Source organism: Triturus cristatus, chromosome 10 (genome assembly GCF_964204655.1).
Source record: "Triturus cristatus chromosome 10, aTriCri1.1, whole genome shotgun sequence".
Taxonomy (NCBI): domain Eukaryota; kingdom Metazoa; phylum Chordata; class Amphibia; order Caudata; family Salamandridae; genus Triturus; species Triturus cristatus.
The window spans coordinates 1,140,931,521-1,140,946,674 of NC_140593.1; the positions used below are offsets into that span (position 1 = coordinate 1,140,931,521).

At 47.1% G+C, this 15,154-nt stretch overlaps 1 protein-coding gene across 2 annotated transcripts in view; it reads left to right on the top strand.

The window, feature by feature from the left end:
* RBBP6 (RB binding protein 6, ubiquitin ligase) overlaps positions 1-15,154 on the top strand; it is a 394,678-nt gene that overhangs the window by 178,206 nt on the left and 201,318 nt on the right. For both annotated transcript variants that reach the window (XM_085629467.1, XM_085629468.1), the window contains exon 10: positions 12,774-13,126. In XM_085629467.1, coding sequence (XP_085485593.1) covers positions 12,774-13,126 — 353 coding nt within the window. The remainder of the gene's footprint in view (positions 1-12,773; positions 13,127-15,154) is intronic.

Sequence of the window (15,154 nt, forward strand, 5' to 3'; positions counted from 1 at the left end):
TGGACTTGCAGGACGCCTATTTTCACATCCCCGTCCTGCCGGCCCACCGGTGTTACCTGCGGTTCACGGTGGGTCAGGAGCACTTTCAGTTCACCTTGCTCCCCTTCGGCCTCACCAGTGCCCCTCGGGTGTTCACGAACGTGATGGCGGTGGTTGCAGCTCATTTGCGCAGATCGGGGGTTCCAGTCTTCCCCTATCTCGACGACTGGCTGTTGAAGGCAGGCTCGCCCCAGCAAGTCGTCTCCCACCTGCAGACTACGGCCGACCTCCTGCATTTGCTGGGGTTCTCCATCAACGTGCCGAAGTCACACCTGAGCCCCTCCCAGAAGCTCCTCTTCATCGGAGCGGTTCTCGATTCGGCGCAGTTCCGGGCTTATCCTCCGGAACAACGGGTCTGGGATATTCAGGCTCGGATTCCCATCTTTCGGCCTCTATCCTGGGTTTCGGTCAGGTTGGTGCTGCGGCTTCTGGGGCTGATGGCCTCCTGCATCCTGTTGGTGCATTACGCCAGGTGGCGATTGCGGGCTCTGCAGTGGGACCTGAAGTTTCAGTGGGCCCAGCATCGAGGCAACCTATCCGACCATGTCTTGATCTCGTAGGGCACTGCGAAACAGTTGCAGTGGTGGCTCAAGGACCGCGATTGGGTCAGCAGCAGATACCTCTCCCTACCCCAACCGGTGCACGTAGTAGTGACGGACGCGTCCCTCCTGGGATGGGGGGGCCACATGGGAGAGGCGGAGATCAGAGGACTCTGGTCTCCGGCGGAGGCTCACCTCCACATCAACCTTTTGGAGCTGAGAGCGATCCAGCTTGCACTGAAAGCCTTCCTTCCCTCTGTCCGGGGAAGTGTCGTGCAGGTGTTCACGGACAACACCACTGCCATGTGGTATTGCAACAAACAGGGCGGGGTGGGGTCGTGAACCCTTTGTCAGGAGGCTCTGCGCCTCTGGACATGGCTGGAACACCAGGGCATCACCCTGGTGGTTCAACATCTGGCGGGCTCTCTGAACGCCAGAGCAGACTAACTCAGCCGCCGGTTCATGATGGATCACGGATGGCATCTGAACTCGGACGTGGCGCAAGGTCTCTTTCTGCAGTGGGGAGAGCCTTGGTTAGATCTTACGCCACCGAAGAGAACGCGCAATGTCAGCAGTTCTGCGCGTTGGAATTTCCAAGGCAGCACTCGCTCGGAGACGCTTTTCGTCGCGAGTGGAGTTGCGGTCTGTTGTACGCCTTTCCGCCTATACCACTTCTGCCCAGAGTACTGAAGAAGATCAGGCGCCACCGGGCCCAAGTTAACTTAGTGGCTCCGGATTGGGCACGAAGGTTCTGGTATCCCGAGCTACTCAGTATGTCAATCGATCCCCCAATACGACTGCCTCTTCAGGAGGACCATCTGTCGCAGCAGCAGGGGACGGTCCTCCACCCGAACCTGTCCAGCCTCCACCTCCATGCGTGGAGATTGAGCGGCGGCAGTTGATGTCATTTGACTTGCCTCCTGAAGTCTGTGATGTCATTCTGGCAGCCAGGCGTCCCTCCACAAAGACGGTATACGCCTGCCGGTGGAACAAATTTGTGGTATGGTGCACAGCAAAGGCTGTGGATCCCCTCTCCGCCCCTCTTTCTGAGGTTCTATTCTTTCTTTGGCCCAGCAGGGCTCTGCTTTGGGCACCTTGAAAGGTTATCTTGCTGCAATCTCTGCCTTCTTACGGCTTCCTGATCAGCCTTCTCTTTTCAAGTCCCCTGTTGTTTCCCGTTTTCTCAAAGGCATTACTCATATGTTCCCTCCTGTCCCCTTTGTAATGCCTCAGTGGGACTTGAATCTTGTTCTGACTTTTCTGATGTGCGCTCCTTTTGAGCCTCTTCACAATTGTCCCATTCGTCTTCTGACCCTGAAAACTGCTTTCCTGGTAGCTATCACCTCTGCTAGACGGGTGAGTGAGCTCCAGGCTCTGTCATCTAAGCCTCCCTTTCTTTCTGTTCATCCGGACAAGGTTGTCCTCCGGCCTCGTCCTTTTCTACCGAAAGTGGTGACCCCCTTTCACCTCGGGCAATCTGTCACGTTGCCCACCTTCTTTCCGCCTCTGCATCCTTCAAAAGAGGAAGAGAGGCTCCACCGTCTGGACCACAAACGGGCGCTGTCCTTTTATTTGGACTGCACCAAACAGTTCCGGGTGGACGACCAACTTTTTGTTGGATACGTAGGAGCTAAGAAGGGGAAAGCGGTACACAAACGGACCATCTCTCGGTGGGTCGTGTTGTGTATTAAAATGTGTTACTCCTTGGCAATAAAGGACCCTCCTGTTGGGTTGAGGGCCCATTCCATTCCCTGGGCTACACCGGCTACTACTGCCCTGGGCCGGGGAGTTCCCTTGCGGGACATCTGTCAGGCGGCAACGTGGGCTTCACTGCACACGTTTGCCAAGCACTATTGCCTGGACAGCCAAGTCCGGAGAGACGGCTTCTTTGGCCGTTCTGTTCTCCAGGACTTTCTGGTGTGATCTTGGTTCGCAGACCCACCACCGGGGTTGGTATTGCTGGAGTATCTATTCTAAGGTGAGGAATCTAACGAACGTGTTTTTCAGATGAACAAGTTACTTACCTTCGGTAACGATATATCTGTAAGAAACATTAGTTAGTTAGATTCCTCACCGACCCACCCATCCTCCCCGTTCTGCGAACTGACATCTAGGGTTAAGGTTATCCTTTTCAGGGCCCTAGATTTTTTGGCACCAGTGTCTGTCTCTTGCATGGCTCTGCGTTCCTGGCGCGGAAAGCTATGTACAAGAACTGACGTCAGCGCGCGAGGGCGGCGTCTAAGTACTCCGACGTCATTCCGGCGCACGACGCCGACGACGGACGCGGAGCCGCAGACGACGCCTAGCGACGCGCAAGGGGTTTTTCTGACGCAAAATCTTTCCGGATCCAGCCTGACGCCTGGGGATATTCTAAGGTGAGGAATCTAATGTTTCTTACAGATACATAGTTACCGAAGGTAAGTAACTTGTTCTTTAATACCTATTGTTGGTTGTAATATAAAACAGACATTTATTTTTATATAAACCATTGGCCTAGAGTTCAGTTATTGAGTGCGTGAGACCATTTGCTGAGTGAGTGTGTACAACAAATGCTTTACACTGTCCTCTGATACTGCCTTACTGCTCGACCAAGCTACTACTTTAGAGAGGAAGGTTATATATCTAACTTTATGCTACACCATTCATTTAAAAAGAGTGTCCAAGGGAAAATATTTGAAGACCAAGCAGAATGAAGTCCCCAGCCTACATAATACAACTACAATTGAAAAACTACTGGTCTGGAAAAGAAGATTAGGAAAAAGGGTTAAACTACAACAATCAGTCAAACTGAGTTCTTTTAGGAGGGTCTTCCTATGAGGATAGAATCCCATCACCCACTTAAGTGGCAAAGCTTCATCATTTGGGATCCCACTGGGTAATGACCCCAGTGTATCTGTATGCTACAACCTTCCAGAGTATCGAAGGGAACAAGCAGATAAAACACATAGTTGATAACAATAAACCCAAGATGAGTTGTCTCAAAGTTTGGTCATGGGTGAGGGTTGCAGTGCAATAGAAGTGTTGTTGCAAAGAAAGTGGTGTTTTAAAATTGACTACTAAGATACTGAAAATTTTATTAGGTGCTATCCTAGTGTCAAAAGATAAAAACGGTGCGTGAACAGTTTACAACAAATAACTGTTTGAAGGCCATATAAAATGGCAGGTCTACATGTTTCAGCTTAAGGGTATTTTTGTCACTAGCTTTCGTCAGGACCTCTGAGATGGAACGCTACTGCAAAACAGTGTTAGTGTGCAAAAGCTAACATAAGCTAACAAAAGAACTGGTTGGATAAATACAACCCGTCTTGCTCCTGTACGTATAAATTGAAAACCTGTCATAGGAGTATTAGTTGCAATCCTGCAAGAAAGACAAAAGAACAAAGGCAAAAGATAAAACTTTCCAAGACCGTTCTCAATACTTTTGTTGTAATAAAAACATAGATCCTAATCATACATATTTTGTTTATGCATCACTCTCTTGTATCCACTGGTATAAACTAAAAATAGTAAAATGCGAGTTAATGCACTTACCCGGCTTTATGCAGGTGTGCTCCTCACCTCACCTGGCATCCGCTCAGGGTAGGAGGCACCGCTCTATAAATAGGGTATAAACAAAGCGATTGTATCAGTCTCTAAATTCTCTGAAATTGCCGTTATCCCAAAACAATTAATTGTTCGCCCTCCAGCATGGTCACCAAGGCTAATTCACAGCAAACTCCTCGACAATATGTTACATTTTAGTTATCCCGATGACTACCGTCAGAAAAATCACTGACCTGCTTAGGCTCCGTAAGTCAAGAGATTATTTAAATGCTAAAAATGTTGTCGCTATAAAATTACTTAATGAGCCAATCCTGTGTCAGTTTTATGTCTCTATCTTGTGTGTTCAATAACAAGCCAGATATAGCTCTCACCACAAATATATGCATATATAACCCCAAGCCGCTAACAGTAGCTCTTGTGTATGACGAATATTGATGTAAAAACTCCGCTTTTATATTTGTAGTGGCTTAAACAAAAGCAAATAGTTTCAAGGCAAAAGTCACGATTATATGCATTACATGTCAAAAATGCCTGAAAGCCTTTGTGTACGACGAATATTCATGTAAAATCGCCGCTGTTATATTCACGTCATAGACTGGACGTATAATTTTGTTAACAAACACAACACCTAAAGGTTAGCAGAAGTCTTAATTAAAGGCGAGGTCGACAAAGTACACAGTCTGCTCCGGACGCGAGTCTGGGTCTTACCTGTCTGTCGGTACCTCTGGCTTGACCTAAGCCGGAAGGGAAGGTAACCGACGGTGCGGTAGACGTGTATTTCAATACCAGCTAGCCATTCACCGGCGAGCGAGTATCTTCCACCAAATCAACGTCAAATGACGCACAAGCGTGTGTGTGTGACGTCAATGACTTGTGGAACCACTCGTGCAGCGTGCATATGCTGGCGTATCATGGGAGTTGTAGTTTCTTGTGGATCTTTATGCGTGTATCCACACATGCGCTAACAAAACTCAAAAAAATGCACGCGAAACGTGCTCGTCCAATGGTAAAAGAGGATTGTCTATACAGAGCAGGAGTTTTTGATAGATACTAATATGCAAAAAGTCACAACCTGCATGATTAATTATAAAATCCTATGGCAATGGCTAAGTTGTTTAAAAAGGAGGGGAAAGACAGTAAAGCACTCCCGAGAACTTGGATAGAAAATGGGATCTATCTTATCTTAGTATGTCTTATCTTCCTTTTTGACAATGATAGCATAATTTATTATATTGATACATCATTTGTAGTGTCAGTATAGTGTTACTGATGCAAATGATTTATGGTAACACTCAGTAGTGAACTAGCCATCTAAGAGGTGACAATCTGTGCATATCATATGGTCACCCATGGTATTTCATCGTTCAGACCTTGGCTATCACTATTGAGTTTAGAAATCCATTTCTGTTCTCTGATAAACAGGAACCTCGTGATGTCACTTACATGAGATGGTATCAGCGGCTGTTCTTAAACCGTCCACCTCAATTCCTCTGCCTTATAATTTTGGGTTAAAAAATGATTGGCGAGTCTAGTCGCTTGTTTCTTGCAACCTAATGGTGCTCTTGTGCTCATTTATCTGTAATTTGACCTTTCGTGTCGTCATGCGCACATACCTCAGTGAACAGGGACATGTAATCAAGTAAATAACTTTTTCGGTGTTGCAATTAGTGTGTCTTTTCAGGATCCAAGGTTTTCCGGTCCCTATATCGATTGTTTTAATTTGTTGAGTTTGTGGGCAAGCTGTACAGGACCCACATGGGAAATGACCTTGTACTGCAGGCATATCCCATAAGGTACTGACTGTACTGGGGAGTGTATTCTTAGGTCTTGTGTGTACCAAGCTGTCTCGAAGACTAGATCCTCTTTTAAAAGAAAAAAGAGGTGTTGGAATACTTTCATTGCCTATGTTGAGAAGTTTCCAGTGCTTGCGTACACTTTTTTGTACTTTGTTAGAGAAGATGCTGAATGTGTTCACAAAAGTAAGTCTAGCAAGCAGAGGCTTCACAATCTTCGGTTCAAGGAGAGCATCACGATTGTTATTAGCAGCTCGTTTCCAGGCATGTTTGACCAGTCTTCTAGGGTATTGGCAATTTTTAAGGTGTACAGACAGAGATTCTGCATGGCGATGGAAATTGTCAGTATCAGAGCAGTTTCTGCGAATCCGCAAGAATTGCCATACTGGCAAATTTTCCCGAAGGGCTCTGGGATGATGACTTTCGAAGGTCAGCAATGAGTTTTTTGCAACATGTCTGCTGTGTGGCAGCCTCCCAGACGAGACGTGGATTGTAGGTTAGGTTCAGAGGGCATCTCTAAGATGCCCTCTGTTGTGCATTTTACATTAAATCCCACATTGGCATCAGCATGGGTTTAGTGTGCTGAGAAGTTTGATACCAAACTTCCCATTCTTCATTGTAGCCATTATGGTGCTGTGGAGTTCGTAATGACAAACTCCCAGCACCATATACTCTTAATGGCAGCACTGCACTTACAGTGCCCAGGAATGGACTTGGGCACTGTAGGAGTACAGGGCTCATGCACCTGTACCCTCACCACTGGCATAGGGCACCTAGCTAGAGGGGTGACTGATGTATGCCAGGGCAGTGGTTTGTGGGCATGGTGCACAGGGATGTGTGCCATGTCGACTATTCACTTTGTTCTGCACCAAGACACGCAGGCTGCAATGGCAGTGTGTGTGTGTCAGGGTACAGGACCTCTAAGGGTGGCACAACAAGTGCTGCAGCCCTTAGAGGTCTTCTCTGGTCACAGTGCCCTGGGTACCTGTGGTACCATTTACCAGGGGCTGGCATGTGGCCAGAGATGCAAATTGGGTTTATTTTTGGGAAAGAGCACAGGCCCTGGGAACCTGAATGGCAGGGAACCAGGGCACACCAACAAAAAGTGCATCAGTAGCCAGGCAAAAAGTGTGTGTGTGGGGTGGGGGGGGGGGGGTTACTGCAACAAACACACTTTCCTACAAGGGGTTACACTTTTTGTTAGAATCTCTTAACGAGAACCCAGCTATTAGTGCAGATAACAATGACATAGAGAATATGGTTGAGGAGCTAGACCTCACCCCTGATCTCCACTTAGAATTTAGGGAGTTAAGGTCTCTATGTAAACCTAAACATATTAACATGGGGTCCCATCCCTCTAAATAAAAGCTCCAGGAGCTGGTGGCAGGGTAGGCTAAGGACCATCCCTCTAAGAATGGTGAAGATCTCAGAAGGGGAAGAAGATGGAGGGGATGAGGATACCCTCACCCCTCTCCGCATTACTTAGGGACAAAAGGGTCCCAGTGGCCCTGACTCCAAGAATACACCTCTCAGCACCTAGAGCCTACAAAGGTGGGTCAGATGCCCCTGCGTCCATTGAGGACAGCCTCAATGAAGAGACCAACCTTTTAGTAAGTTTGGCTAAAAGATAAGACCTAGAGACCAGACTCCTTGCTCTAGACAAAGAAAGAGCAGAGATGGGCCTAGCACACATCAATGGTTGCAGCAACTTAATAAATAGGGTCAGAGAGCAATCTTATGATCCCAAAATTCACAAACAGATTGTCCCTAAATTTAAAGATGCTGACATCACCAAGTGGTTCACAGCCTTTGAGAGGGCTTATGAAGCCAGAAAAGTGAAGAAAACTCACTTGGGGTGGGGGGGCATTCCTTTGGGAACTGTTCTCTGGTGAATGTAGAGACTGATTTCTGACCCTTAGTGGGGCAGAAGCAGAGTCCTATGAACTCATGAAGAACACCCTGATTGAGGGATTTGGCCTCAATACCGAGGAGTATAGAATTAGATTCAGGGGGGCTCAAATTCTAGAGTCAGCCCATGGTGGAATTTGTAGACTACCCAATGAAAACACCAGGTGGCTGGTTTACTGGAAGTAAAGTACAAGATTATGATGGTCTTTATAATTTGTTTATGAAAGAACACATATTAAGTAATTGCATTGATGAAAAGGTGCATCAGTATCTGGTAGACCTAGGTCCAAATCCTCCTCAAGAATTGGGAAAGAGATATGGTCGAATGGCCTTTCCTTTTTGCTGTACTGCAACATATGGGTTTTGGACCCAAATTCTGCGACTGGATACGTCTCCTATATGCTAAACCCATGGCACAAGTGGTAGCGAATGGCTGGATTTCTAGGGACTTTCCCCTAGGCAAGGGAACAAGGCAGGGATGCCCGCTGTCCCCACTCCTGTTTGCGATGGTTTCGGAGCCTTTGGCGGCGTGGGTACGCCCAGACCCAGTTATCAGAGGGCTTAATTGGACTAGGGGCTGGGAAGATCGCATATCACTATATGCGGATGATGTGCTGCTATATATGACCTCATCGCGATCCATTGTTTGCTGGACATCTGTGCGGCTTTAGGCAGAGCTTCTGGATACAGTATTAATTGGTCGAAATCACTTCTTTATAACCTTCATGGCCCGCCGCCCAGACTACCGCGCAACTGTGAGATTCAGATTGCGGAACGGGGATTCATGTACCTTGGCATATATATCACCCCCCCCATGCGACGCAATTCACAGAAGAAAATCTTATGAAGCCCTTGGCCCGATTTCGCGGCGATGTATAACACTGGCGTTCGCTGCCACTTACCCTATTCGGAAGAGCAACCTCTTCAAAATGAGGGCACTACCCCGATTTTTATGTGTGTTACCAAACACCCCCTTCCTGGTCCGTCCGCCCTACCCCATCCCCCCCCCCCCACCCCCCCCCCCCCCCCCCCCTTTGTGTCGATCAACGCGGAAGTAACCAGACTCCTGTGGGATAGTGGGTCCGCCCGCATTGCCATGGCAAAACTAGTGAAGGGCTGGTATGACGGAGGAATTGCCCTCCCAAACATTCAAACGTATTACTGGGCGTCCCAACTTGCTGGCATCAACCAATGGCTCCACACCTCGCATGAAGATCCAGCATTCTGTATGGACCGGCATCTTTTAGATTCCGGAGGGGTAATGGGGGCTCTTTACAACAGGGCCCCGAAAGCAAAGTACACAGGCCCAACGGCACACACAATACAAATATGGCATACGGTGCAGCGAGCCCTGGGCTGGGAAGGGACCATCACACAGGCAACACCACTGTGGGACACCCGGAAGCTAGGAAGACTTAGAAACACCAGGGGATTCCACCAATGGGACCTGATAGGTATCTCCAGAGTGGGGGACCTGTGAAAAAAGGGTGCGGTCACCCTTTTGCGCAACTGCAAGCCACCAATAAATTGGCACAGTCAGAAGCCTACAGATACGCGCAGATCCGACATGCACTAATGGCAGTAATCCCGACCTCCACACAATTGCCAGAGGCCTCCCCACTAGAGGACAAGCTTTTGGCAGAACATCTCCCTAAAGAAGCAATTTCCTTAAATTATAGAAAGATAATTAACAATCGGAGAGATTCCACGTTGACTCTGAAAGAGAGATGGGAGGCGGACCTGGGAGACCTAGATGAGGAGGACTGGCGGGCGGCCCTATCTTCCCCGAGGGAAGTTGCAATACCCTCTACTTTAAAGAGTACAGCTGAAAATCCTGCATCAAATCTATTACACAAGAACCCTACTACACAAACTAGGTAAGACGGATACTCCTCTCTGCCGCCGACACTTTCTGGTATACCATATGGGACTGTCCAGTGATCACTAGCTTCTGGCAGGCCGTCCTGCGAACTGACAAAAGTCACTAGGGTGGGAATAATGCCGGAACCAGAACGATGTTTCCTCAACATCTGGGAGCCCACGGACCTGAACCACACAGACCAAGACTGGGTAACACTGGGAACGACACCAGCAAAACGAAATATAGCACAGCGCTGGGGCTCGGGACTGTCTCCAACACACTAGCAATGGTGCCGAGATATGGACATTAAGATGGTCGCAGAGAATTCGGTATACATTCACAGGGGCTGTCCCCAAAAATGGACGTGGATATGGGGCAAATGAAATCGATTTCGGGGTGACATTTGTGAGCCTTCCCCACCAGAACGGGAGTCAGAAGATGGCGAGCGACCGGGGACAGATGGCTACGCAGGTAGATTGCATGATGCACACAACAAAAACACGCAGGTGGGAGATAAGGTCTCTCTATCACTTTGTAGATGTACTACTACTGAGGTTTATAAACCATATGTTACCGATTTCTTTGATTGTGCCACTGAAATGATGATTGATTGTTTATTAAATCTTAAATGCCAATAAAAACGTTAAAAAAAAAAAAAAAAAAGAATTTGGGAAAGAAGGCGGACCACTGGGTCAAGACAAGGCTGACCAGGACGTCCACTGGGGGTGACCAAAAGAAAGGGGTCACAAATCCTTCCTAGAGGAAAAACAGTGAGCATTCTAAAGATAAAAGTAAGGCGTCCCAGGAGCAGGCCCCCTTCCTCTCTCCCCTCCTTTTCGGCAGGAAGATGGGAGAGAAAGATTAGCTCGGCCCAGAAGGTGTGCCCACCTCTGCCAACGCCACCCCTCCGGTGGGGGTGGCAAGATGAAGCCCACTCTTCAGTGCCTGCCATCTTGCGGATGTCAGACACTCTCCTATCGGGATTAGGGATTGTGCCCACTCCCCCACGTGGGGTGAGCACGTCAATGGTGTAGTCACCCTAATGTCAGTAGCCCATTGGCTACTGACCTCGAGACCCTTAAAACACCCCCTATTTAGGGGCAGCCCTGAACCAAGAAGAGATTCCCGCAACCTCAAAGTAGGTTGAAAGAAGGCACCCAGCAGAGGAGACTGCAGAGAACTGACTTGGCCACAGCCCTACCGGTCTGACTGCAGTTTATAGAGATCCTGCGCCAAAAGTCTCCTTGTCCTGCACCCAGCGACCTCCAGAACCCCTGGGAGGACTGACTGCCTTCTACAAAGACCGGATCTCCTGTGAACAGCAGCTCTGTTCAAAAGAAACAGCCAAGAAAGTCTCCAAGCCTGCTGAGGATAAAGAAGTCAGACGCCTGGAACCACCACTGCACCTGACACCTACGGCCCGAGTGGTCCACCGATCCCAGGGAGGTCCCCCTGCACTCCAGAGTCAGAGTTCACTGTGGGTGGACCCTCCCAGGACTTCCTGACGTCGCCTGCAGTCTCTGCACAGAGACCCCCCAACTGCAAGAGGCCCGCTAAGGTGAAATCCGAACTCAGAAGAGAACCAGAGGTGCACCTATGTCCTGAGCCCTCCAACTCAACTGCCCAGCTGTTGGTTCCTCTGGGAAGTCTTCCTGGACCGAGACTAGAGCCAAAATCCAAAACCGGCAAATCCCATTGCAGACAGGGCACCCGAAGCCAAAACATTACCATGCACCCAGCTGCCCCTGTGGGTGCACTTTGCCCTCTGCCTAACACCAGGAGCTTTGCTCCCACAGCCCTGTGAGCAGCCACCAACTGGAGGCCACCTATCCCCCTTTGGATAACATTGGGCCTCAGCACTGTGCACTCAGCCGCCCCAGTGCCGCTGAGGGTGTTCTGAGAGGGCAGCCTTTTCCCTGGGGGAACCCTGGTTCTAACCCCAGAATACCAGCTCCCACAAATAAGTACTTACCTGCAAACCCTTAACTTTATTTCCTCCCCTAGGATTACATTGACTGCTTTTCTTGACAATTGTTCCAAGTGTCGAGTTGGTTTGTATGGAACATTGAAAAACTGCTTGCGTACTAAAATTGAATTACTTACCTTTATCACACTGATTAGGAAAAGTAATCCAAAAAGTAATCTGAAAGGTAACGGACATATTAATCTGTAAAGTAACTATAAAGTTTTTCCGAACTATTAACTTACCTGTAATTCAATCAACTGCTTTTGAACCTACATTCAACTTTAAAACACTGCATAAGATTTTGCAAAGTATTATTTCACTTACCTGCACTAGGCTTGGCTTGGTTCTAGAAATAAAATAACTAAATAATATTTTTGATACAAACTAAATTGGTCTGAGTCCAGCCTTTGACTGTGTGACATCATTTCTTGCCTGAGTGTGTTCAACAAATGCTTACCACTACCTTCTGATAAAGCCTTATTGGTCACCCTCACTACCACAAATGGAGAGTAAGGTGCTATCTACTTTTACCTCTGCCTACCTTTGGGCTCCCACTGGACTCTGTGCACACTATGCTTCATTTTGGTATAGTAGTTACAGAGCCAGCTTCCAACAGTAACTTTTTCCCTTACCAAAGCTAAATAAGTTCTTGCTACCATTGGCCAGAAGTCGTTTTCCAATTCTTTCTCCAGTCTGAGACTAATCTATGACCTACTTTAATCTTCTTGCCAATTTAAAGGTTTGTCTCAGTAGTTAACAGAGTAACTGACCTTTAGGCTTGTTCCTTTCTCGATGACCATCCCTCTAAAGTTTCCTACACACCACCACTACTAAGGCAAAAGGAAATGCGAGGGATGAGCTAGCTACATGCAAAATTTCGATCAGACCATATCGGTGGGGATTGTTGCGTTACCATCAGGGAACAATTTTTTTAAAACCCTTTGAATGCAAAGATGGATGTGATTATTCAAAACAAGCAAGTCTAAAGTTCAAGGTGCAAAATTAGTCTTACAAATAAGCATGTGAATGTTGATTAAATGGCTCTGTTCTGTTTCGCCCTCTATTTATCAGCTTCTGGAATTCTACAGAGATACTGACAGTGTTGAAACGTTTTTATTTTCTAGGCGGTTAACAATTTCAAAAATGAAACCGGATACTCTAAAAGATTGCGAAAGCAACAGGCACCACCCCTCAAGCAGCCACCCCGGCAGTCACTACAACGTAATATGCCACCAATATCAAGACCGACCGCATCCAGGCAACTGGACCCTCTCATGGCTCCTGTCTCCTCCACTACCTCGCTTGCTGCTGATCCAGTACTGTCATCAGTTTCCACACCTTCACCTGCCATCAAAGTAGAACTAACTGACCTGCCGCAGGCCAGTGTTTCAACTGCAGATGTCTCTACATCATTAATATTAACTGCACCAACGCTTGCGGGATCAGCTCACATTGAGAAACCAGAAGCAGTATTTCAGTAAGTTCGCTTTAAGTTCAGCATCATGACTGCAAATGCTGCATAGCCTTGTTTAAAAACAAGTGTGCTGATTTTGGTGAAACTATATTCTATTGTCATTTTACATTTTCTCTAGTAGGCTGTTGCAGTCCTTTTGGCTGGCTTGTATTGTGAGGACAAATTAAATTGCATGTTCTCCCACAACACACACATATATATATATCACTGCTCAGGGGTTGCCCTCCGGAGGGAAGCACTCCAACAGCGTAAGTAGTGTAAACACCTTTATTGGGAATAGGAAAAGCGATGAAGCACTGAGCAATACCAGCACGGCACTACAAGACCCAGCATTCTCGCTGCACTCGATAGGAGCGGTCCATTCAGGGCTGACTTTTTCCTGTATTTAATGAAGGGAGTGCCCGACACATCAACATTCATTGACGTCAATGCCCCCGAAGAAGAAGGATGTAAACTTCGAAACGCGTCGGGAAGACGCTAATGAACTGCCAAATGCAATCAGTGCTTCATCGCTTTTCCTATTCCCAATAAAGGTGTTGGAGTGCTTCCCTCCGGAGGGCAAGCCTTGAGCAGTGATATATATATATATATCCCTGAAATGTTGGACTGAGCAGCTTTAAATGATATGTTGATATTCTTTGAGGTTTGACATTTAAACATTTGACCCCAGAGTGCTTGAGCTGTGCCAGCACTGTGCAGGCGCTTTTGTGGTCCTCTAGCATGAGATACAACTCTAGTAATACTTTAGGAAGGTTTCTGGCTGATTCAAGCAGATATTGTTATAAAATTTGAAACAGGGAGGAAGCTAAAGTGGTTTACTGGTTACCTATAATTTTTAGGTATTTCCTATTGTGGGCTGACCAATAACTTTCAGATGGCTAATGGCCCACCTTTTGTTTGCTGGTGTTTGGCTTTGTCACTCATATTTACTTGCTTCCTATTTAGTGTCTTCCTTGTCTATCTTGTTCCTTCTTGTGTCTGTTTTTCCCCAACCAGACTCGGTAGCAGAGATGGTGCTCCACACCCGAAATGTCAAAAGCATAATTATGTATTGCATACAGAACAGTCTTATTGCCAAGCACAGCCATATGTAGCCTTTCTAAAACCCCGAAAGGGCCTGAATATATCTAAGGCAAGCATTGCCAAGTTGACAGTCAAGTGTATCCAGACTTGCTATTTTAAAGCCAAGAGAACCTTCCTTGTCACTCTTAGAGTGCACTGTACCCAGAAGACGGCGGCAACTAAGGCCTTTCCAGAAAAAACAAATAACATTTGTAAGTCGGCTGCTTGGTCAATTCCACACACGTTTACTAAACACTATTGTGTCAATGTTCTGGCCAGGCAACAGCCTATGGTTGGTCAGGCAGTCCTTGTGCGCTGTATTTCAGACATCTGCATTGATTGACACGCTAGCCACCGCTTATGGACGTATGCTGCTGTGCAGACTCTGCAGAGCATGTGTATGCTATGAATGAAAAATGTTACCCTGTAAGCATCTGTTCGTAGCGTGTAGTGCTGTAGAATCACTTGCGCCCACTCTGCTCCTTGAAACCATGTGCCTCTGATCATAGATCTTCTTTCATAATTACATCATTTTTTGTGCAGTACACTTGTGCATTATATTGTTCACTCACCACTCCACACAACTCTCACTCGCTGTGCTAAAAGCAATATAACAGCGGAGTTGGTGCCCATGTGCATTGCCCACTAAGAAATGAGTTGCACTATTCCTCATGACTCGAAAGACTATTTCGGAGGGAAAACAACTTGCAAGCTCCCGAGCCCTACTCTGAATGGTAGGAGTATGCAGAGTATGGGAATTTACAGTGCTACATGCTACAGACCGTGCTTACAGGCTATATTGCTTTTTCCTTTTTCCTATTAAATTAAAAATATTGTACCTCGTGTTGGGATGCAGTTTATAAGCATGTGCATCTATGATGTGAATTTAGGAGAAAATCTGAGATTTGCTGAAAAAGTAGCTTCTGAATCTTACCTTAGTCAAGCACTACCCTTGTCAAACTTTTTAAG